Source organism: Hevea brasiliensis, chromosome 13, assembly GCF_030052815.1.
Source record: "Hevea brasiliensis isolate MT/VB/25A 57/8 chromosome 13, ASM3005281v1, whole genome shotgun sequence".
NCBI classification, from domain to species: Eukaryota; Viridiplantae; Streptophyta; class Magnoliopsida; order Malpighiales; family Euphorbiaceae; genus Hevea; species Hevea brasiliensis.
The window spans coordinates 77,191,438-77,216,634 of NC_079505.1; the positions used below are offsets into that span (position 1 = coordinate 77,191,438).

The 25,197-nt window shown below is 29.4% G+C and overlaps 3 protein-coding genes across 7 annotated transcripts; 2 read left to right on the forward strand and 1 right to left on the reverse strand.

Moving 5' to 3' along the window:
- Positions 1-1,319: 1,319 nt before the first annotated feature.
- On the forward strand, positions 1,320-3,083 carry LOC110647481 (transcription factor bHLH75). 2 transcript variants are annotated; one of them, XM_021801336.2, is made up of 6 exons: positions 1,321-1,705; positions 1,791-1,910; positions 2,185-2,250; positions 2,347-2,415; positions 2,518-2,595; positions 2,757-3,083. In XM_021801336.2, the coding sequence occupies exons 1-6, from the start codon at positions 1,415-1,417 to the stop codon at positions 2,850-2,852; spliced, it is 720 nt and encodes a 239-aa protein (XP_021657028.2). In that variant the 5' UTR covers positions 1,321-1,414; the 3' UTR covers positions 2,853-3,083. The 2 variants fall into 2 exon arrangements, with proteins under 2 accessions (XP_021657029.2, XP_021657028.2); XM_021801337.2 differs by lacking the exon at positions 1,791-1,910 and having other exon boundaries at positions 1,320-1,705.
- A 6,796-nt stretch (positions 3,084-9,879) lies between these two features.
- Positions 9,880-13,054, reverse strand: LOC110647476 (endonuclease 2). Of its 4 annotated transcripts, XM_058132262.1 has the most exons (10): positions 12,930-13,054; positions 12,743-12,795; positions 12,476-12,650; positions 12,268-12,378; positions 12,064-12,119; positions 11,888-11,971; positions 11,725-11,817; positions 11,552-11,619; positions 11,284-11,357; positions 9,880-10,166 (listed from the first exon to the last, which is right to left on the reverse strand). In XM_058132262.1, the coding sequence occupies exons 1-10, from the start codon at positions 12,952-12,954 to the stop codon at positions 9,943-9,945; spliced, it is 963 nt and encodes a 320-aa protein (XP_057988245.1). In that variant the 5' UTR covers positions 12,955-13,054; the 3' UTR covers positions 9,880-9,942. The 4 variants fall into 4 exon arrangements, with proteins under 4 accessions (XP_057988245.1, XP_057988244.1, XP_021657013.2 ...); XM_058132261.1 differs by lacking the exon at positions 12,930-13,054 and having other exon boundaries at positions 12,494-12,650; positions 12,743-12,915; XM_021801321.2 differs by lacking the exon at positions 12,930-13,054 and having other exon boundaries at positions 12,743-12,913.
- Positions 13,055-21,514: 8,460 nt separating this feature from the next.
- LOC110647485 (uncharacterized) lies at positions 21,515-22,531 on the forward strand. The gene has a single exon (XM_058133146.1). It carries the CDS (start codon positions 21,515-21,517, stop codon positions 22,529-22,531), a length of 1,017 nt encoding a protein of 338 aa, XP_057989129.1.
- Positions 22,532-25,197: the final 2,666 nt, after the last annotated feature.

Sequence of the window (25,197 nt, forward strand, 5' to 3'; positions counted from 1 at the left end):
AATTTTATTATAACAATTTAAATTTAAAAATAAAAATTTACAAAATTTTTAGAATTTTCTAGATCTTACAATATCTTTTTTTTTTTTTCCAATTAACTAGCCTAATTAAGACCCTAAAACATAACAAACCATATAGAAACTAGTACGTATAAGATAGGAAAAAAGGACAATTTGGCAAGATTTGAATGAATTTTCCAAGCCTAATTGAACATCTTTTTGATGAAGATGGTGACAGTCTCAATTCACAATACCACAAACACCATGAGTGTGGCAAATTATAATAAATGTGGTGAACAATAACAACCTTTTGGTTGCTACAATATTAGAATATATGTTTGACATATTTGATGAAAATATTTCAAAATTTAGGAGCATCAAAATCATATACCCATTTCAGTGAAGATTCTCCTTCTATATAGCTAATAGCCCGATTCCCAAGCAAGACTTGTATATATATGTCCACAATTCTTGATGTTCTTGGATTTTAGTATAGGTGATGAAGTTGTCAACACACCTATAATCGGGCTTTGAATTAATATCAAAATTAGAAAATATATATGCAATATTGGACTATAATGCCAAATTAATTAAGATGGTCAATCTCTAGATTATGAGTATACCCTATGAAGATTTGTTTGTAATTTGATTAGTGGGAATTAAATGTAAAGTCTTATGTTAATTAACATTATGAATTAAATAGATAAATACGTAATATATTTTATTTTTTCGATTCTAATGAATCATATTTAAATAAAACAAGATCTAATAATTTTGAGAGTTTAATTAGATTTAACCCAACTTATTTTTTTCTCATAGAAACATGCTTCAATACATATAAAAGAAACATTTCTATTTTTTTTAAATAAGGTTAAAAATTAAAACAAATTGCTTAAAAAAAATGCAACTAAGAGGAAGTGAAGTATAATATGCATTGAAAAAGAAAAAAATATAAAGATGTGGATTACTCATTTGTTTTGGGCCATACAGAAGCAGAATAGTGAATGACTAACCTGCTTAAAATAGTTATTGGGAATCATTTCATTTCCAAGAATTTTCTATATGCACGTCAAGCCTATCAAATTTCACCTCTCAATCATGGGAAACTAATGGTTTTTAATACTCAATGATTCAAATTTACGTTATAAAAAAAAAAAAATTAAAGCAATGCTTAAAACCACCACTTAATTTGACTTAAAAAATGAACAATTTGGCTGGAAAAAGGGGAAATTAAACAGGAATCAACTGAGTTTAGTAATCAAGTTTTATTTTTTAAGAAACAAAATTAAGCCATTTAAAGCACTCACAGATAAGTTCGTTAAAAAATCATTATAGGTAGGTCCCCAGTTCATTTATATAGTGCACTCTCAAGTGATCCTGGTTTTTTTGCATATGCACCAGATTTATTCAGAATCAGATGGCTCATGAATTTACTGGGGAGCTACAAAACCTTAAGCCCTCTTTCTCAGGAATCAACTCTTCAAATTTGCTGTTGATAGGGAATATTAACCAGAGAGCATTAGAGAATTTTAGCTCAACCGATGATCAAGATCAATTTGTAGCCTTCTCCAATTGCAGCAGCTTCTCCAATCATCAACAGCAACCGCATCTCCCTATGAACTTCGCTAATAATATCCAAAGCTTGCTGCACGTATCTCCTCCTCCTCCTGCTGCAGTTTCTGGAACAGGGCAGAGTGAAAATATGAGGGTCAGTTCGATATATCATGTTCTCTATTGTTGTATTATGTGTTTGCGAGTTTAGGGTATCTTAACAATTAATGTAAAACCTGTAGAACTTTGGAGGAAGAAAACGAAAGAGAAAGGATGAGAAAGATTTGCAGAAACCAACAGAAGTAGTTCATGTGAGAGCTAAAAGAGGCCAAGCTACAGATAGTCACAGTTTAGCAGAAAGGGTAATACTTTTTTTTTGGGTTAAAAAAATTATTGAATAAATAATCATATTTGCATGTAAAATTAAATGTTTTCTCAAATTCATCATGCTTGAACTAGAAAATGCAATCTAAAAATGCAAGTTGCTCATTAGGAAGTGAGCCAGTAGTTCTTTCACTGTACAAAGCAATTAAGCAATACATATTAAATTTTTGTCTGTTTAATTAATTTGTTATTTAGGCAAGGGAAAGGACAAAAAAAACAACTGAACCGAAACATATTTCTGTGTTGTTGTAGGTAAGAAGAGAGAAAATCAATGAGAAGCTTAGGCACTTACAGGACCTGGTTCCAGGCTGTTATAAGGTGATTAATTAAATCTCAATTTTACACTTTTTTTAGGATGTGCATGGGATAATCATTTATCATATGATAGTTGTAGTATAACTTGTACATTTGCAGACAATGGGAATGGCAGTAATGCTGGATGTCATCATTAATTATGTTCAATCACTCCAGAATCAAATTGAGGTGAGTTCTGAATCATAATTATTAAAATCTCATTATGTATTGTTATTCATTTGCAACAAAACTAAGTAATTAATTAATTAGATCTTCCATTATTGTTTTTAGTTTCTCTCTATGAAGCTTTCGGCAGCTAGTATGTACTATGATTTCAACTTGGAGAAGGACAACATAGAAACAATTCAGGTTATTCATTTAATGTTTTCTTTTTGGATATGGGATTTGTTTCCTCAACATATATATTTTAATCCTGTCATTGTACAATACATGCATGTGTTAGGATAGTAATTAATCTTTGAACATTGAAATTAATTAATTCTGGTATATATTGCTTAATTATGTTTTAGGGGACAAATGCATATGAAGTACAAGAGATGGAGAAGATAGGAAGAGAAGGGCATGGGGAACCTTGTAATTATTTTAACTCAGCATGGCCCCTTTGACTAAAATCATAATTAGTATTATATATAAATAATATATATTTGTAATTTCTTCTTTTTAAAATTTACTTATAAGCAGACATGCATGCATGCATGCGAAGGAAAATTGTACACCTTATCTACACCTTACCTATCTGCTTATAGCAAATGAACAAACATGAAGCATATATATAGTCGTTATTAATGTAATCTTGTACTTTGTCTATAATAATTTATGGTATCCTTTTATCTTAATATGTTAGATCTAGCATTATTAGTTATTCTCTCTATTATATTAGTCTCTTCATAATCATATACATTGAAGAGGAAACAAATTATTGGGCAAGGACACGGGGAAGGTGACATTTTTTTTTGGTGATTAGGATTGTCTTAGCCACTTCATGTGATTGAAAATTATTGCAAGGTAGACTATCTATTCACCAAGGATCCTTGATCTCTTTGATGTTAATTACCAAAGAAAAATGACACACTCTCTCTCTCTCTCTATATATATATATATAAACATGAGTTTTTCTTACTTAGATATCTCTCACTTATTTAATATTTTTTGATATGAAAATTTCACACTTATATATTTTTAACAAATATTAAATATATCTTAAATATTTCTGGGGTTTTATAGAGTTGGGTTTGGTGTAAATTAAAGAGTGGGGCATTTTAGCTTCTAATATGGGCAGATTCAGCCCCTAATTTGTGTGATAGCTTTGCTTATGGCATTGTATAATATTTCCTAAAGGAAAAGGACCTGGAAAGATATATTTCACAATTATTATTTTTTTATTATTTTATTATTTTTTGCTTTGATCCTGAGTGATTAGTACACCAAAAGCTGTACTACCAACATGGCCATAGCTGCAGTGGTTCTTGGGCCTTATTGGGCCCTCGTTTCTTTTGACCATTCAAGCAGATTTTGAAAGCTTGGTAGGTCTGCAGCCGAAAAGGAAAGAAATCAAAGAGATAATCGCAAATAGGTAACCTTATTGCTCTCTGGTTAATCTCCAACTCCAGTGCCTTCCTGTAATACCAAAAAATCATTCTTGTTAGCAGTGTCACACATTAGTAATCAGTTTTAGCCTACACTAAAAATAATATATTATTCTGGCTAGAACTAAGAATTTTTTAATGTCAAGGTACAAGTTTGAACCCAATTAAATTAAGTTGGGTAACAGGCATTCTCCAGCAGGCTTACTACCAGAAATTTAGGCTAATTGGTGGGTAACATTTAATAGCGCCATTGGACCATTAAGGATTGGACTTGAGCAAGGCAAAAATAATAATAATAAGTTAACGTAATGGAAGACGTAATCTGTCTGGAGGCATTCATGAAATGCATCAATCACCAGGCCCATGGTTGATGTTTGAAAGCAAATATGACCGTTTGGCATTGAAAAAAGCGAAAGGTCCCACTGCAATAGCAAAGTCCAAGTACCATCTGATCTTAGGAGGATATGCCACTGCCTGCTGGTGTGGAGCGGGGAGAAGAGTAGCCGTTGTCTTGCATTTGGCCTAGGACTCGGAAGGGCTCGTGGAATACTTCTCCCCGCTAGTTTCTACACTTCTATCCATGCTTCCACATCCATTTATGTCCACCACTAACCACTAACTGGTACTTGTCTATTCCAACTATTAGGGTTAAAGGATAGCAACCAATACAGCGTCTACAAAAATCAGCCTATTCAAACTAGCTTGAATTTAATTATTATTATTATTATTATTCTTATGCTTGAATTCATTTTAATTTTAATTATTCTTTTAAATTATTCATATTCATCTCATATTTAATTATTATTATTTAAATAATTCTCAAACCTATTTAACTATTTATATTTCAATTAATGATCTATATAAATATAATTTGTAATTTTATAATATATTTAAATGCTATTTATTATAAACAAAATGTATAAAAATTATATTATAAAAAATATGTCACTACCCAACCTATGGGCCGGACCGGCACTAGAACCTGGGCCAGCCTAAAGCCCCCGAAGCCCGTAGTAAGCCTAACTATTCATTAAACCAATTCCAAAGCCCATTTGGGCCCAATTTCAAGAAAACAACCGGACAGAGTCCGGGCATAAAATGGACCTACCAACGGGGAGTTTTTGATTCACCCGACCTGTAAAACACAATAAACAATCCATTGGGGAGCTTAGCTCACCCTCCACATACTCATATCATCATAATGATAAATGGAAGCCCAGCTCCCTCATCCAGTCCATCAAACATGTATATAATAATTTTACAGGTCCACAATAATAATTTAGTTTACAGACCCAAATCAAATAAAACATTTCTAACACATGCGGAAATTCTAGAAGTAAATAAAATTACACAAATATTGATAAACAACCTGCGAGGAAAGGAAGCAGGTTAACCTCAAAAATATCCTCCTGTGGCCTGGAAAAATATTGAACAGGAGTGAGCGTTCGACTCAGAGAGTAAAATATCAATTTTAACCATAATCTCTATAACTATCTAGAACTAATGCACCCTGTAGAGTGAAATGCAACATCAACAACATTTTCACATCATAACATCAAAAAGGTAATTTGGAGCACTCACGCACCCTGTAACATCAATCATAATATATGGGGCGATCCCTATCTGACTCTCTTAAATCCAACAGTGCAGTGAAGAACTCATTTCGGACTTCCACTTAATAACCAAATCGGGGTCCAGAAGAACTCAAGCCGTGTCTACCCAGGAGGTCCCAGTGAAGATCTCAAGCCGTGTCTACCCGTCCTATCCATAGTCTACACCACATCACACGCACGCAAACGCACGCTGCTGCTCCAAATTAACACAACAACATCCATGGCACGCTAACAGTTATGAATGCAACATATATCGTGCCTAGAGTTTAACTACATAAATATATGCATATAAGTGATGCATGGGCATGCTTGAACATATAATAATATCGAAATTACAATTAAAATTAATATTTTACTCACAGACTTGACGACAATCACTGTGGCGGCTGGGCGGAGGAAGAAGGTCATCCGCTCACTGAAAATTTTATTACAATCATTTAATAAATTTGACTCAATACAAACAGAGAAAAAGACCAATACGTCCTAAGTCGTGCCGAAAATCCGGCAGAGTCTCTCCTATACCTAGGACCTACCCAACCTGCAAAAGGGCTCAAAACACACTTCTATATTCACAATCCATATGCCCACAACTCAATCACATCACACAGCCCCTTCTGGGCCCATCAAATCAGTCATCCATCACAATATGTAAAATTTCATTTTAGTCCTTATAATTAATCATTTTTGAAAAAACTACCCAAATAAGCTCTAAAAATTCTAAAACTTTGCCCCGCGGTCCTTAGCAATATTACTAAGCTATTGCAAAAAGAATCATAATTTTCTAAGCTACCACGAATATTTTACGGATTTTTAATCCTATTTAAGCACTAGAAAATTACGAAAAAGCAAGGTTCGGGTTTACCTTTGCCAATTCCGACTTCGGAAACGCGCTCGGGACGTTTGACAATGGGGGGCTAGCCAAAACTTCGGTCCAATTAGATCGTTTGGTAACAAGTGCATCGGCGGAATTTACTGACACAGTCAATCGTCAATTCCGCGAATCGAGGATACCTACACGAAGCCCATAACACGGGGGTTAGTACATAAATTTTTCAGAATTTTCTAAGCTCATTAAATGCTCGGAAAAACAATGCGAAGTTCCGTGGGACCTACCGAAAAAAGGTGTCGAAAAAATTTGAAATTTATGTCGCCGCGAAGCTCTCGACGAGTGGAGCGTGCTGGTACCCTCGGTTTTCTCGTGGGATTCACGGTTTTCGAGAAATCTAGCCCAAAAGTCGAAATGGGCTAAAAACTTCCCGAGCAAAAATTGGACAAACCGCTCGATGGATTTCAGCGTTTTTGGTGTCTATGGAAAGCTCTCGTCGAGTAGATGATTTTAGACACAAGACCCGGTCCAATTGGTGGCCGGATCGGCCGGATTTTGGCCAGGAAGTCCAACAGTCGGGCGCGCACTGCGCGTCCGTTCCAAGGCCATTTTCCGGCGTTCAGGCGTGGCGGCCGTGGGGAGGGTCGAGGTGGGCGCCGCGAGGTGGGGGCAGGGAGGCGCGGCGCAAGGAGGAGGAGGAGAGAGAAAAGAGAGAGAGAAGAGGAGAAGGTCGACGAGCGCGGGAGGGATGAGAAAAAGAGAAGAAGACCGGTCCGATTCGACCGGTCCGATCCGGTCCGGTTCGATTCGGCCGGTTCGATTCAATATACAAAATTTTGAATTTTTACTCTGCCTCGGGACCAAAAACGACGTCCAAAAATTCCGAAAAAATTCCAGAAAACTCAAAAAAATACGTAGACTCCAAATATATTTTTAGTTTTTCCATGTGGTCTTTAAATTAATTTTTAAAATCATCAAAGTTTATATTTTCGGAAAATCGAACCCGATTTTTTAAAATCCGAAAAATCTCAAAAAAATTCCTAAAATTTAAATAAAATTAAAATACCAAAAATGCTCATAAATTTAAAATTTTTGGGGTGTTACAAAATATATATATTTTTTATATTTAATTAATTATTTATATAAATAAATTTAAGTAATAACTATCAATATAAAATTTAAATCTAATAAAACTCAACACAAATATTATTTTTAAAATTTAAAACCATATATTACTCAAATCTTACTCAATAGGATTTGGTTAAATAAATAATCTCAATCCATTGCCATCCATGTTAGGCTTTATTATTGCTTCTTGATCTAATTGTAGCTTCAACCATATAACACTCATTTGAGTTATAATTATAGCTTTTTTTTTTATTTTAGTAAGATAAAATTTCTTAACATGAATAATATTGAAGTTACGATGTAATGTGATTGTGCAATTTGAATCATTAATTTATACGAGTTTTATGTGATTATTTATATCAGATTTTTATAAAATATTATTAGATAGAGAAATATAAAATTGGAAATGAAATTAATATTTACACATTTCATGTATATTATAATTATGAATGCAAACTTGTTTTTTCTTTTTAAAAGGAAAAAAAAAAATCTTTCGAAATCACATGATTTTAGTAAAACTGAGTTGCATTTATCTTTCTAATTCACTTAATTTAGTGATTCCTCTTCACATGCATTCACATACATTTATAAATCAAAATATACTGCGATCGATGGATGGGCATGATCGCCCCTCTGAATAGGCATATTGCAAAGCCCTTATGCTCATTTGAAGCATGTGAAATGTAAGGTTTTGCCATACTTAAAAAAAAAAAAAAAAAAGGTGTATTTCCACCATCAACAATTGTTTTTTATAAAAATAGTAGTGTATAATCCTAAAAGTCCTTATAAGTTATACGTGCTCGAATTAGAGAAGCATAATAATGGGTGATTTATTAAGATGTCAACATTTTTCTATAATATTATCATTTATAATAGTAGTCTATTCAATACTAAAAGCATCATTTAAATAATAATAATAATAATAATAATAATAATAATAATAAAACTAATATAAGAGCACTATTTAGACATGATCTTAGTACAATTTAAAACTAGAATTGGCCTAACTAAAATCAAATTTGATATTAGTTTTCTGAAATCAGATTAAAACCAGGGAGGGGAATGATCAATATTGGTTTAAGAGTTTCTTGAATAAATTAGGCTGAAACTGCTGATTCAGTTCGATTTAGCTTGAATTTTGTAAAAATTAACTTTTTAATATTTTCAAATAAAAAATCCAATTCAAAATTTCAATAGACTTTTAAAAAATTTAAAAAATTTAAATTACTTAAGGCAATTGTCTCTTCTAGAATTAATGCCATTCTTTAATTATTTTCATATAAAATTGTATATTTCAATGAATTTTTTTTTTTAAAGAGGTTAAAAAAAATTTAGGTGAATAAAGTAAATTGTCTCTCCTAAAATTAAGATCACAATTTGGTTACTTTCGTATAATCATGCAAATTTATAGAAACGAAGACATTTATAGAAGAAGTTACAATAATAAAAACCAAGTCAACGTGATGTACAATAAATTTTGATAAATATATAAATTTTTTAGTTTCAAAATAAAAATTTTTGAAAAAGAAACTATTGGCTTGATGAAGAATCGAATTGAGTATGTTAAAGAAAGTAGAATCAAAACCTTAAAAACCAAAATTGGAAGCCTCTTTGAACTCAACTAGACTGACCAAGCCTGAAATGATGAGAAACCGGGTCAGCCTGCCCCGTCCCTTTTTTTTTTTTTTTTCTTACCACTCAAAATGGTTCAATCACAATACACATCTCTTGATAATTTTATTAAGACACCCTTGCTCCCGTGCACAGTAAAATATCCTAGACTGTTTCTTTTCTTTTTCTCATTTTATAATTTTCTTACATGTACTAGAGTTTTTTTTTTTTTTTTGAATTTCCTCTTTTTATTTATTGAGAAATTTTAATTTAGTCTAATTTTAATTTTTTATTTTATTTAATCTAAAAATTTTTAATTTATATATAATTTAGCATAATTTAAAAAAAGGTGCAATTCACTCACCAGAATGAGTTCCTTTTTTTTATTTTTTAAATATTTTTAAAATTAATTATTTTATAATATTAATTACTTAATTAATTATTTTTAATCTCAATTAATTAATTATAATCAATTACTTTTATATTTTACTTTTTTAATATTAATTAATAATATGAAAACAAAAAAAATAATATTTTTATATTTTTAATTTTATTTAATTATAATTTTTTAATTTTAAATTAAAAGCATGAAATATAAAATCATATTTTTTCATTTAAATAATTAAAATTAATTAAAATTTTAATTAATTATATTTTCAGTTTAATTAATAATATTAAATAATAAAAATAATATTTTTATTTTTTATTTAAATAATTATATAATAAAAAATAATACTTTAATATTAAAAATAATTAATTATTAAAATGACACATATTAATTAATTAGATTAATTTAAATATAAATTAAAATTTATAAATTAAATTAAATTAAAAATTAAAAATAAATAAAATTGAATATTCATAATAATACCGGACAAATTGAGCTTTATTTTATTTTATTTTATTTTTAACAGAAAATTAGAATCCTTCATTAGTTCATTTGATGATAAAACACTTCAAGGCGTGCCCAAAAAATACAGAATGTTACAAAACTTTCCTTAAATCCATAAAAAACTAAGGGTTCAAAGCCCAAATCAAAGAGAAACCCTAGAACTAAAACGGGTTGACCCGCATCCCAGCCGACTTTACCGAGGATGACTCCAACTGTAGACCGACCATCTGAGGCAGCCGAAGGGGAGGATACACATGCAGAACCTGAAGCACAAAAGGGAGACCAAAATAGGAGGATAAGCTCCTCAATCAGAACCATCAAAAGCAAGGGAGTTAAGTAGCACACTGCCCGAGGAACCTCTGGGTGAGGACCAGTGTGGCAGAGACACAGGCTTCTCAATCTCCTCTCGCCCCACAAGCGATGCCCAAACCGCCAGCCAACAGGCTTCTCAACTCAACCCATCACCACCATAATTGATGCTCTCAAAACCAACATGCAGTAGGCACAAAAACAAACCACGCTAATCCCCATCCGCAAGGGCTACTGAAATTCCACAGGGAGACTTAACAACCAAAAACAGAGAAAATAACTTTTAACTAATATGATCGGCGGCCAAAGGCCAGATCTTCCCCCAAACTTAAGGCCCAAAAGCCGGAACTTAAAGAGAAGGGAGAGAAACTGGTGTTTTAGAGAAGAGCCATTGATTTGAATTCCTTGCGTGTCCTAGAGTTCAGTGCCTATCTTTCTTTTTACGTTATTGGGTATTCATGCCGATATTTCTGTAAAGGGCTTAACTAGGAGGTGTGAGCAATTATAGTCTTCAATATGCCAAGTGCCCTGTTCTTGTTGTGAAGAAACCATAACATGAGTACAGTATATGCTGTGCAAGAACTTGGAATTAGACTACACGTTCCTGCTTGTTCACATGTTTGATACGATCTGTTACAGGTAATGAATGAACCAACATTCTCATTATCTCCTGCCGTTGCTTGTCACGGTAGTTGGAATTACACATACGTGCAAGAATTTTAGAAGAGAACAGTGCAAGAATTATTAGAATATATGCATTATTTTTTTTGCAAGCAATGCCTTGATGTTTATGATACATTGATAATGTACTAAAGTAAACATAACTTTTTGAAAAGCTTCAGGCATGCTTTACTTGACACCAAACATTATTTAGAACCAGACTGAGTCATTGAAAAATGCGATTGAGAGTTGCTGCCAATCGGACTCCACCTTGAGCTAATCGCAAATTCACTATTGGTTTTCGGGATAGGAAATAATCATCTACAAGCAGGTTATTGTTTTAATTATTATTCCCGATTTATCAAATAAAAAAATGAACATGCCTTAATATCAGAAGATTTTGTGGCTTACCTTCTAGCACTGATCCTTCCGTTACACCTTTGTACGCCCAATCACATGCTGCTTTGATACTTTCAGATGCATATCTATGGGAAGCAGGCAATTTTATTTGAGAGTAATGCATCAATTAAACTAATAATTCTTCATCAATTCTAGCATGATAGTTTAAAAGGAGCTCAATAAACAGGGCTTCTTGCTACTATACTGTGAGAGTTGAGTGATCTTATGATAAATTGTCTAGTGTATTATATCCAAAAAAAATGAGGTTGTCAAAGCATACATGTCTGGGCAGGCTGTCTTGTTACGACTGCAGGTCTCCCATTTTTGAACTAGATCTGTCCATTCTGTCTGTTGTTCATAATTCCCAATGCCAAGAGAAAGAAAAAGGGTATAGGTCAGGATAGATGGAGCCAAAACAAATGATACAGATAATTCATTTCAAGAGTGGAATACCGTGATATTCTGCTGAATTGCATCAATCATGTCATCCACATTTGAGTTGTAGAATCTTTCCTCAGCTGTCTCAATTATATTTGCATCCCAAACCTATAACCGTTGGCATTAATTAGTACTATGTTATTGAAGTTCATGAAGTTGGTTTGGCAATTGGACTCACATGGTGAAGGACTTGTTTCCTTGTGTACCAATGGACATCAATTGTGTTGCCTCCCCTGTCTGAAGTAAAACCCACATGCAGAGGCTACATTATGGAAGATTTTGCTATCATTTACTGACTCGAAAAATATCAATAAATGGGTATACATTTCTTGTGTTATTTATTGATTGCCTTACCTGATGGATGTCTCCTATAAAATGAGAAAGGAAAAGAAGTGCTTCTGTGAGATTATCTGATATTCACTCATATAATTATATTATGTCAGAAAAGATTTAAAAAGGAGAAATTCTTGTACAAATCGAGCATATACTGTGAATAAAAAGATGGAAGATAAGGAAAAAAAATTAAAAGAGATTAAACAAAATGTTTGTTTTAATTACATTCAGTCAGGAGGGAGGAAGCAGTGTTGTAGGTAATAAGTTGGGAAGTGTAATTGTTAATTGCACCAGCAACACACCGCCCTTTCTCTCCATTTTCATCCTTGCAATCCCCTAAATACCCAAAAAGAGAAAAAAGAGGCTAATAGTACTCTTTGATCAAGAAATAGAAAACTTTTGATGGGAGGGAAGATAAGGAAAAAGAACTTGCTATTGTATTGGTAGGTACAGAGAGAATCTGGGGTGTCAATGTAATGTAGGGCAGATGACCAATGGTAACGGAATTTGACATTGTCTGCCCATGAGCACACGCTCGCTAAGTCATTCTCCGCAGACTCTGGCAGAAGTTGCTTCAGAGCATCTGCAGCAGCTTCACTCAACCGAGACTGTTCATAGCACAAACACAGAAAACATACATCCACTAAAAGAATAAAAGCATACCAAAAATACATTAGAAGTAGAAGGAAGGCTCAAGGACCTGAGCGATTCTGCAAACTATGAAGTGCCCATCAGTTCCCCAGCCTTGAATCACTGGAAGGAGAAGTGCTAGTGAGAAAATAGTTAATATTATCCCAACCTTGAAACAAGAGTAGCCCATTTTCATTCTAAGACAATTATTGCTAATGCGAGTAGTTTATATAATCCAGCTATGGAAATGGAAGTACCAAGAAGGCAAGAACCTAAACGCATGGGATTTGGATTGGTGTGAACTGATTGTATGAATAGCCCAACTTTTGTAGCGTCTGCTTGAGATATACCACAGAAATCATATGGTGTTTTTGATTTGCAAGAAAAGGCAAGTGTTTAATTATGTTTGGATGTGACAAAGTGGGGTCTTTAAAAGGATGTGGGCTTAGATTGGTGCCTATGTTCACACTTGAAAGTTACTATTTTATGTTTTAAATCTCGACGTAAATGGCCGATTTTGGTCATTTTCATACCAGAGTCCAAGTACTTACCGGCTACGTAGCTGGAAAGGAAGTTTTGAAGAAGGATAGGAATTGAAGGCTGTATTTGATGGTGTTGGGGTTTTGGCCTGTGATTGAAAATTTTGGAAATCCATTTTGACACTTGAATTGGAATGCAGAATCTGCCCAATGGAACAATAAGAGATTCTGCATATCAAATTTTGGAAGAGTTTTCTTTTTTGAGATGCAAAATTTAGGAAGATTAATAATGTTTTATGGTATCCCTTAATTTAGTTGTCAATGCTTATTGCCTTGTGTGATTGTGAATTCCTAAATTGTATATGTTCACAAGTATTGGCAAAATGTGCGTAATCTCTTTATATTATTGACAAAGTAGTATCGACTATAATATTACTAACTTAACACTCATTCAACTATAAATATAAAAGTCTGAAACCCATTTTTCTTATTTCCTTTGACTCTCTTTCATTTTTAGCTCTCTAGGAGTTCTTAATCACTATCTCCAGAAGGCTTTCTATCTCTAGGAGTTCTTAATCACCATCTCTAGAAGGCTTTCTATGTCCTTTTGGACAGAGAGAGGCCTTTCTTCTTATGAAAGAGTGGATTTCCTCCCCTTACCTCTAGATTGAGGGTGTAAATAGTTTCAATAGCAGAATTAAGGGACCAACAGTGGCCAGTGCCCTCCTAGCCAAAAAAATATTTTCAAGAAGCTTATTATATTTGCTCTTGTATAGATTCAAGTTGCTCCCTAACTAAATTAATGTTGAACACCTAGTCTAATCAAATTTTTCTTTTTTAATATTTAAGTCTAATTATTGTTATAATCTTAAGTTGTCCCATTTTATGATTCAAACTCTTAATTAAATGAACTTTAGCTAATCAAAATAATAAATCATAATTATTGTTGCTTATATATATGTGCTTAAAAACTTAAAAGTTTAAGACTTTAACACTGAACTTTTTTTCTCATTTATTCTTTATTTTTTTATTCTATTTTATAATTAAAATTAATAATTTTATTTATAGAATTTTTATTAAACTTTGATATTTAATATAGATAAATGAAAATTTTGATAAAAATTTTTATTAATTTTTAATGACTTATGTTTTATTTTGGTAATTACATTCATGTATAAATTGTAAACTTTTATATATATATATTTTTTTTTTGAAATTTTAAGTTGTTACTTTTGTAATTATCCAAGTATTTAAATTGGGAACTAATTAATAAAATTTTAAGTTAATAAAATTAAAAAGGTTAATATAATGAGTAAAAATAAATTTATTGATTTGTATTTTATAAAAAAAGAGAATTAAATTTAAAAGTTATTTTTTTAACTCCAATTGAAAATATCACTGATTACTTATTTTTTAAAAGAATATATATATATATATATATATATGCTATTGACCCCCTGATTTTAATATCTGATTCCGCCATTAAATAATATATTTTGGGTTTTGATTGCTTTCGCAGATCTTGGAGTTGAAGGGCAAGCATTTTTATTGATATGCGTGTTCAGTTGTGTGTTCTATGTGAAAGTTAGTAACTTGAGGATTTACCAGTGCCTAATGATGGTTTTTCAATCCCTCAGTGACTATACGAGATTCAAAATCAAGAGTTTTGGCAGGGCTCCTCTGTTTCTCCAACACCACCATGGTCTTAGACAGGCTGATTAGCCATGCATGGCCCCTGTCTGCGCTCCTCGATGTGTTCGACATTCCCCCTGTAACTGGTTGGCTTGACTATTATCCCCTCTTGCCGAGTTACTTATGGCTCGGGTCGAGATCCAAACCTAGCAAGGGTTTCAGTTTATATGGGCTTTGGACTTTTTTTCTTTTGAGGTAGGTGCTTGGGTTACTAGTCCAGAATCCACTTTTATACTGGGCCATGGACTATATATTCCTATTCCTAATGCTTTTAATGAAGTTTTATTTTGATTTAAAAAAAATAATAATAAAATAAAATAAATGTATATACATGAATTTCGCAATTTTTCTATAATTTATATTTTAAAAACTAATTATTCAATTTATTATTTTATTTATGCCCATGGTAAAGTTCAAATACGGCCCAAATTGCATAAAATATTTCTATTGAATCACTCTTTTCTATAACGCTGATTTTTATTCTCTGACGGACATGATTGTATTAAAATTATTTAATCAAAATTATTTAACTTAAAAATAGAGAAAACCCCTATTTCAAAGTCCAACCAACCTAACTCAGCTACTCATTCATTGTTTTTTTTTTAATTAATTGTTTATATATATATATATTATCAAACAAGGTGTACCCTTAAGTCTGTAAATCAATTAAGCTGTTTGAACTCGATAAAAGATCAATTTAATTCGACTTGTTTACCAAATAAGTTTGAGTTCGATTTTTAAATTTATTTAATAAATAAATTAAATTTAAATTTTACATTATTCGTCTCTTTAAAATTTATAATTTAATTCATTTATAAAGTTGTCAGCCAACCTTTAAATAGACTTATGAGTGAGTTCATTTATAAAATTATTTATACTAATTATTATATTTTATTATATTATAAATATTTATTAATTTATTTATAAATACTCTAAAAATAATATATTATTTAAAACAATGATATAATCAATATATAAAATGTATTTTGTAAAATATAGTTACTTAAATTTAATTTTTGTGAAAATTAAGTTATTTTTTATATGACAACTAATAAAAATTACGTAACTTGAATTTTATAACTATAAACCTATAATTTTACTTTATAAATGAGTCGATCTACTTACAAGTTATTTGAAACTTAATTCAATAAAAGATCAGCTCAACTTATTTCGAGCTCATTTTAAAAATTAATCAAGTTTGAAATTATTGATATTCGGCTCAAATTTGATATAAGTCGAGTTCGAATTTGAAAAAAATTTAATGAATTAAGTCTAAACTCTTCAAAATTCAATTTAATTCATTTACGCTTCTACATTTAGATGGGCATAAATAAATAAATTAATTCATTTACATTCAGATTAAGTTTGAAGGCAAACTGAATAAATATGCATACAAATAATTATTGACTTTACAAATGTGATACATGCGAAGTTTAAGTCAAGTAAATGATTTTCAAAACAAACAAGTTTTGTCAAATTTTTTAAGCGAAAAGGAAGCACATTTTTCCACTGTCATCCCTATAATTCATACATCTCAAGTAACTTCTCTACATTACAATGACATTATCAACATAATTTTTTTTTTCAAGTCAACATCCTAATTTAACATCAATCTTTTAACTTTAATTCAACAATATTAAAAGTATTTACATAACTAACTATAAAGTTTTAAGTCTATATATATATATATAATAAAAAAATCTACCTTGTAATTACACACATTTTCAAATCAAAGTTTGAGTTTAAGTTTGTAACAAAATAGTATCTTATGGCATAATTATTAAATTTGGATCAAATAGGTTAGTTGAATCAGTAAATCAGTGAATCGATCTGAGTTTGTAATTGAATTAAATAAAGAAGCGATCTAGCGTGACTCAATCGATTCGGATGTTAACCAATGAACCGATGTGACTTGATTAACCTGACCAGTTTAATTATTTAATATAACTTTTTTTTTTTAAGTGTTGGTATAGAGAATTGAATTCAAAACCTCATAAAAAATATTTCAAATTAAATTCAGTTAAGTTAGCTTGGTAACCTATGTGTTTTTTTATTTGATATATTTATTTTGTAATATATATTTAATATTTTATTAATAAATACTAAAAAGAGAATTATACATTTATATAAATTTTTATATATTATATTACTTGAATACTTTTATATAAAATTTAAAGAGACTATTAAAATTTACTAAATATAATTTAATAAATGTTAAAATTTTATTTTAAATAATTAAAATTTTATTAATTATATTTATTTATCTCTATTAATAGTTTTTATTCTATTGATTGAATTACTAATCTATTCACCCAATCTCTTGATCGAGTCAACTTTCAAACCACATTTAATGACAATGCCTTATGCGCCGTTAATGAGACAATTCCTTTTAACACTGTAATGTAATGTGGCATTGAAAATATTGAGAACATTATAAATATATTAAAAAAAAAAAACGAATTATAGTTTCAATCATTTTTAATTAAGGTCTCAATTTAAATTTACAATAATAGATATCTGGGATTTCGCAACGTTAATTAAACGAGACTTTTCCATTAATATCGTTAGGTTTTGACCATGTTCTATCGAATAAATAATTAAAAATATTTTTAAATTATCATAATGGACTCCATTTAAATTCAAAATTAAAGAGTAATTAAAAAAAAAAGGAACCAGCAAACAATCCTATTGTTAACCTGTTTCTCCTTCTCCTTTTCTTTTGCGTTCCCTCTCCAGCAATAGTGACTTCTTATCTTAGCCCTCTAGGTACCTCAGCAAGGAATAATTATATAATAAAAGGATGATTTTACGTAGGATATTCTATATAGAATATTAAACAAACGAGAATTAATTATATATCGATAAGTAGATTTTATAAAATTATAACTACTAAATAATTATTAAATAATTTTTCCTTTTTTCAAAATTTAATAATTAAAATTACTTATATTTTTAACTCTTATTAGCTCGTGATTCTTGCAACCTATCTGTATAAAATCGTTTCTTCTGAGCAAGGCAAAATCAGCGACAATATCTGTTAATAAATGAGAAAATGAAAGGAGGGAGAGAGAGCTCGACCAAGAACTAAACCACGAGAGAATTGCTACCACCAACCGTCGTGGAAAGCACCAAGAGCCGCCTAAACGAGAAAATCAAGGGACACCTTTTTTTTTTTTTATAATTTTTTCATATGTATACTCTTCGCTTAAATTCTTGGCCAATGCATCAATTTCGCTCCACAGTCTATCTACTAACACGTGAATAAGGCTTGTTCAGGCTGGCGTGCGTATAGTTTATTTACCTCACTAACTTAATCTGATGATTAATAGACACTGAAAAAATTAAGAAAATGACACAGCTGATGCTGATAGAGACTTAATCTAAAATTCAAGTATGCCATAAATAAATAAATAAAGCCAGAGATTAAGGAAAATTATTTCCTACCCATAATGAGCCAACTACCACCCTCCGAATAATTTTCCTTGTTTCTTTATAAACATTAGGCATCATGGGAACCTTTTTTTTCTGCATTTTTATTATAATTTTTACTTATAATGTGATAAAGTGATTAAGCAGCCGGATTGTCATAGTTGATTGCTCCACCGACCCTACCGGCCAGGGCCTAGTATAATTAATCTGAAAACGACAATATTTTTGTAGGTATATGCTTCAGTAATTAATTAAATTGTACCATAATATATAAATAGTGTGATTTGCATGGATAAATTAAGAAGTAGTCCATTGCTTATATATGGAATTTGGTATGCATCACTTTCTTGTTACAAGGCTCTCAAGTTAAGATCAAACTAACACATTTAAGTGATGATGGAAAAAGCTTGTCCAACACAAGTATGATCAGAAGGTGTATTAAGCTCTGTTTGTTTCATTAAAAAATGAAAAAAAAATCTCTTTTAATTAGTAAAATATTTTTGAAACAAATAGTCTTATTTTCTAAATGAATTCATCATAGTGGGAGATTATATATATATATATATATATATATATATATATATATATATATATATATATATATATATATGTGTGTGTGTGTGTGTGTGTGATCAATACGAATTTATGGAAGAGGAAAAATTGAATTATTTTAGTTTGATTTTTCAATTTAATTTTTTAATTAATGATTAGTATTTTTTTTAGAAAGTTTGGTTTCAATTTGGTTATTTCACTGAAAAACTGAAATTTTTAACAGATTAATTTGCTCAATATATTTTTTTTAAATAAGAATTTTTATGAAATATATATAATGTGTAATTTATAAAATTATAGTAAGTTTAAGTATAAGAATATAAAAATTAAAAAATTCAACCAAATAGATCAAAATTAATAAATTGAAACGAATCAAATTAAAATTTTTTAAACTCAATTTAATATTTATTTCAATTTTATTTAATTAATATTATTTTTAAATTTATATTTTAATTATTTTAATTCAATTTTGTTTGATTGAAACCCAATCAATTGATTGCACAATCCTGACTAGAATAGGACTTTTTTTAAGAATGGATGACAATTCCTTTGTCCCTACAGTCACTTGGCCTATCAGTGGAGGTTTTTTTTAAAAAAAAAAAAAAAAACCTTATTTCCAAATAAAAAAATTATTAATATTAAATAAATGATTTTTAAAAAATTTCAGTTTTTTTTTTAAAATAAGAAACATCCTCCTCTACTATAAAAAAAATAATTTTTTTTATTTAAAATATTAAAAAAATATATTTGTTCTTTTCATATTTTAAAAATAAATCATTACAAATAAACTTAAAATTTATTTTACTTTTAGATTATTAAATAAGTGTTACTCATTTATATTATAATATGATTACATTTTTATTATTGTAAATAATGATTCAACTTTAGTTATGAAAAATTTATGTTATAATTTTAATTGTAGAAAATCATTTTTTCTTTTTAAAAAATAATTAGATAATATTACTTTTGATATAAATAAAACTATTGAAAATAATTTAAAACTATTTAATTTTAATTAAAATTTAAAAAATTTAAAAAATTAATTTTTTCAATTTTCAATTTAAAAGGTTATTATATGTGAATGTGAAACTTTATTTTTAATTTTTTAAGAATTCTTTTTAAATTACTTTAATTTTTTATAAGTGAATAAGTCTAATTATGAGTCATACATATAAAAAAAAAAAAAAAAAAAAAAATATAATATATAAAAAATAAAATAAAATAAAAATATATTAAAAAAAATTATCATATTATTATTTTTTTTTTTTTTTTTTTTTTATTTTTTTTTTTTTTGTGTTGGTATATATATATATATATAGAGAGATATGTCTTGCATATACTTGATTCTATATAAAGTAAAATTCTTAAAAAAAAAAAAAAAAATATAAATAAATATATATTTTATTTTATATTATAAAATAATTTTTTTATAAAATAATTAATTATGGAAATTAAGAGAGAGATGTCTTGTATGGATACTTGATTCTATATAAAGCAAATTTTTGTTACGAAAAATAAAATAGTTTAGCATAAATTATTTGCTATTTTATGAAATATTTATAAAATATTTTTTTTATAAAGTAATTAATTATGAAATTTGAGAGAGATGTCTTGTATGGATACTTGATTCTATATAAATTAAAATTTTTTTTACGAAAAATAAAATAATTTAACATAAATTATTTGCTATTTTATGAAATATTTATAAAATAATTTTTTATAAAGTAATTAATTATGAAAATTTTATTAAATTAATAGAAAAAATAAAGTTTTTACATTAAAAAAACACATTTTTAAAAAATTTAAGAGATAAATCATATATGATAAATATTGTTAAAAAAATTATAAGAACACTTAAACTATTAAGGATATAAATAAAAAATATAGTATTTTAATTTTAATTTAGACATTATTTATAAAATTATTATCAATTAGAACTTTTATCTCATAAAAATAGCTTTTTTAATTTTTTAAAACCGACTCAAAATTATTATATGTTATCATTTGCTGTTTTTTTTAATATGAATTTTAATTAAAAGGTCAAGAATTTTTATCTTTAATATTTGATTTTGGACCACAAACATCCTTGGCATTGTTTTCTGGATCACAATCGGATGATCAATGGACGGCGTTGGTGAAAGCGGGGACCATATAAAAAACATACAATCACGGAGCATCTTTTCTTTGCATCCAAATTAAACCACCACCATATTCGCTGTCATCGTACGGCTGAATCAATCTCTCACAGCCTCTCGTTGACGTTTCCAGTTTTCGGCTGGGCCCTCCATCACCCAACTCTTTTCTCTGAAATTACCTTAAAGCAAATCATGTTACCATATGCTGACTCACCACTCTGTCTATCTTCTTCTCCTTCCAAAATTCTAGCTGCTTTTTTCTGACGTGGCTCTATTATCCATACTGGATAACCAATATTTATTTGCCACATCAGCTGCCAAACTCACTTTCCTCCGTTTTCTTTTTTATTTTTTTAATTATCGTCCCTGTTTTGCGCCTTTAAAAACCCCATCCTCTGCCCTTTAGCAAACCTATTTTCTCCTGAAGTCTTTCTTTTCCTCATTCGTTTTCGCTCAATCCAGATTTTAATTACATTGCAACTTCTTATCACCGATTTCTCCCTGTGTTTGTTTGTGTTTTGACGGGGATCACCTGTTTGTTTTTGTTGTATTTTCATGGAGATCCCAGTGATCAATCGAATTGGCGATTTTGAAGCCGGCATAACCTCTCTGCAAAACCCATCTTTACTTTCCCAGATTTTTGCTTTATCTGGGGTCGAAAAGATTCACCAGGCTTACAGTTTTTGGAAGTGGGGAGCTTTGATTCTTGCCCTACTCGCCTCTTTTTCCACCATAATCAATAGAATTAAGATTCTCATCATTCGAATTCAAAACCGTTATTTAATCAATTCTGAAACTCCTCTCATCACCGATGATGATTATGACTACGGCAGCGAAACAGACACGTCTTGTTCGTCGCTATCAGAAGACGACGACGAAGCAGAAGAAGATGAACATGCATCATCGTCTTCGAATTCACAGAGCTGGAGGTCCGTTGATGAAGATTTTAGTGTCAGAGGTTCCGGTTATTATGCTGATGATCAGTTGCATAATCGTAATTTAAGGAGACGTAGAAACAGTAGCCTTGGAGACCTCTTTTCATCATGGTCTGAGTTCACAAATGGGAAGAACGTAGTGAAGCTCTGGGATAACTTAGGTTTAGGATTAGGATTAAGCCTTGACAACGAGTCAAGAAATTGCATGTCAGTTTATGATATGAATAAGGCGCTCAATGTATTTTCCATTTTTGGTGAGAAAAGCGACATTCCGGCAGTTTCCATGTCGTCTTCGTCGCCGTCAGTGATAGTTTCCGCTGATACAAACGTGTCTGGACACTTATTGAGGGTGTGGGACACTCGGGTCGGGAGTCGGATCCCAGAAATAATTGCGGAGTGGCGGCCGATGTTGGGAAAATTTGTCGGAATAAATGCCGGCGGCGGGCAGAAGGTTTACGTTAGTGATGACATCACGGGGAGATTAACGGTGGGTGACATGAGAAAAGTTAGCTCACCGTTAGCAAATGCAACGGAATCCGACTTGGATACGTGGTGGGATGCTGACGCCGTTATGATCGCGAAAGAAGAGTCTGTTGACGCGTTAAGTGGTGGTGACTCGGTGTTGCGACGCGCTTAAGGGTCTGAGTCTTAGCTGTTTCGGCCTAGAATGGTGAAACAGTCAATTATGAGAAAAATATGTAAATATTTAATTATTTGGCAATAAATAATAAAATCAAATTAATTAATTTCTTTACGCTTTGTGATCTGTTTTGCTTGGTTGGATTTCAACCGAATCTTTGCTTGTTGCAGTATTTGATAGTTATAATAGTAATAGGAAAAGGAAAGGAAAAAAAGAAAATTACAACTCGTGAGACGCAAGACTAAGAGAAAATCACTGAAAATCTCCCCCAGATGTTTCATGTGCGCATTAAAAATTAATTATAAAAATTAAATAGCATATTTACATATGCTATTTAATGAAAAAATTCAAATGAAGATGGGGAAATCTTTTCTTAGCTTTCGAGTGTGAAAACAAAAGGTCGAAGTCCACTGTTGAGACCGTTTTATTTTCATATTTAATTTTTTTCTTCTTTCGTCTCTTTAAAAAGAAATTTTATAATATAATTATTATATGTAAAATGATTTTATTATGAACATTGGTTAAATTTTATGTAAATTTTACTGTAATTAAATTTATTAATTATATTTATGATAATTGTATGAAATAATTTATAATATATAAATATGTGAAATGAAAGGAGAACATTGTGCTTACTTCATTATTTATATTATTTATAATTTTTTTATTATTTAAAATAAATATTTTAAAATTTATATAAATTTAAATTTTTTAATTTCATTTATATTTAACTTCAATTCAAAATAAATTTTAATAAAAAATAATTAACTAAAATAAGAAATTTATATTTTCTAAAATATATATATATATTTATTATTATTTAAAAACCTTTAATTCAATCGGTTATGTCGATTTTTATTTAAATTTAAATTCTATTTTATTAACAAATATTTTCAATTGAAATTGCAGTTTGCATATATAACTATATATGAACAACATAAATATAACTTCATTATAAATATAAATATCTTTAATTTTTAACAAAATCTAATAAAATTAATCAAATATGTAGCTTTATTATTTGCAAAAACAGTTCTTACATAGATAAAATTTACATAAAAACATTTTCTATAAATTATAGTTTTAAACTAAGTCACTTTTATTCCTCTAATAACTAATTATTCCTTTCAAGTTCTGGTATTCTTAGAGGATTAAGATTATTTTTGTTAGAGCGTAATGTAATGTAATATAATAAATTATATAATGTAATTAAAGTTGTAATGTAATCATTATATTCTTATATTTAATTATAAAATTAAAATATAAATGGTGTAATGTAATGATAATTTTAATTTTAATATTTAATTTATTTATATAATGTTAATAATAAGTGGCAATAGTCACAGTGATTAATAGTCGAGTGGTGATGGTGGCTATATGGTAATAGTGGCGGTGAAAGTGATAGTTAGATGGTGGTGGTGGTAGTGACCAGGTGGTGGTAGAGGTAACAATGACTAAGTGATGATAGCGGTAATCAAGTGGTGGTGATGGTGATACTGGTTACATGATAATGGTGTTGGTGGTCATGATTGTGTGATAGTGGTGATGGTGGTGATAGTAGTGGTGATAAAATAGTGATAGTGATAGTAGTAGCAGTGGTAGCTAGGTAGTAATGGTAGTAGTTATATTGATAATAAATAAAAAAAAATCAATATAAGCAATTATAATTATATTTATTTTTATATATAATGATCATTATGTTATTTTGAGTATAATTGATTATACGTTATATAATTATTATTTCACTATGTTAAATATTTTTACATTATCAAATAATATAATTCAATATGTAATGTAATCATACTTATATTACAATTTTGATTATGCTCAACCAAAAGTAACCTAAAATTAAATTTATATATCATATATATTACTAGAATTTGGATGATTATATTTATATATTTTTTTCAGTCTTAATCTAAGTTTGATAGTGTGTGTATATATATATATAAATATATTAATTTAGAGGCATATACTTTATTTTTTATATACTATACTAATTTTTAAAAAAATTTAAAAAAAAAATTTAAATTTTATTCATCAATTAGCATGAATTTTTTCAAAAAATTACATATGAAAATTGATAAATTATGAATATAAATAATTAATATAACTTGCACGTAACTAAAAAAAATTAATTTTTACAAAAGAAAATATTGTAACATGGAAAAGTAATCTTATAATTTTAATCCATTGATCTTAAAAAAAAAATACAAATTATAAAAATTAAAAAAAAAGGGGGTTGTTACGGAGAAATGTGAAAAAGGATGCGTAACGCAAATGCATCGGTATTTACGTATCATAATAACCAAGTCTAAAACCGCAGGAAGCAGCTGGGAAATGGGATGAAAACCATAAACCAACAAAATTGGTTTTGCTGAAATTTTGGCAATTTGAATTTCTCATTCACAAAACTTGCAAGTTATCGAATTTCTCTTTATTACTTTTTTTTTTTTTTTAAATACAATGACCTCCTTTCTTTATTTCTGGTTAGAATAACAAGTTTTTAGTATAGATACGAAAATGAGGATGTAAATAACAATGATCATATAATTATAGGTAGATGATATGGTGAGAGTCACCGGCGAAAAATAATTAAAATGGGGACATATTATTGGGTGGGATATGATTTCTATGTTTGGAAGAAATGGACAGATAGTGGT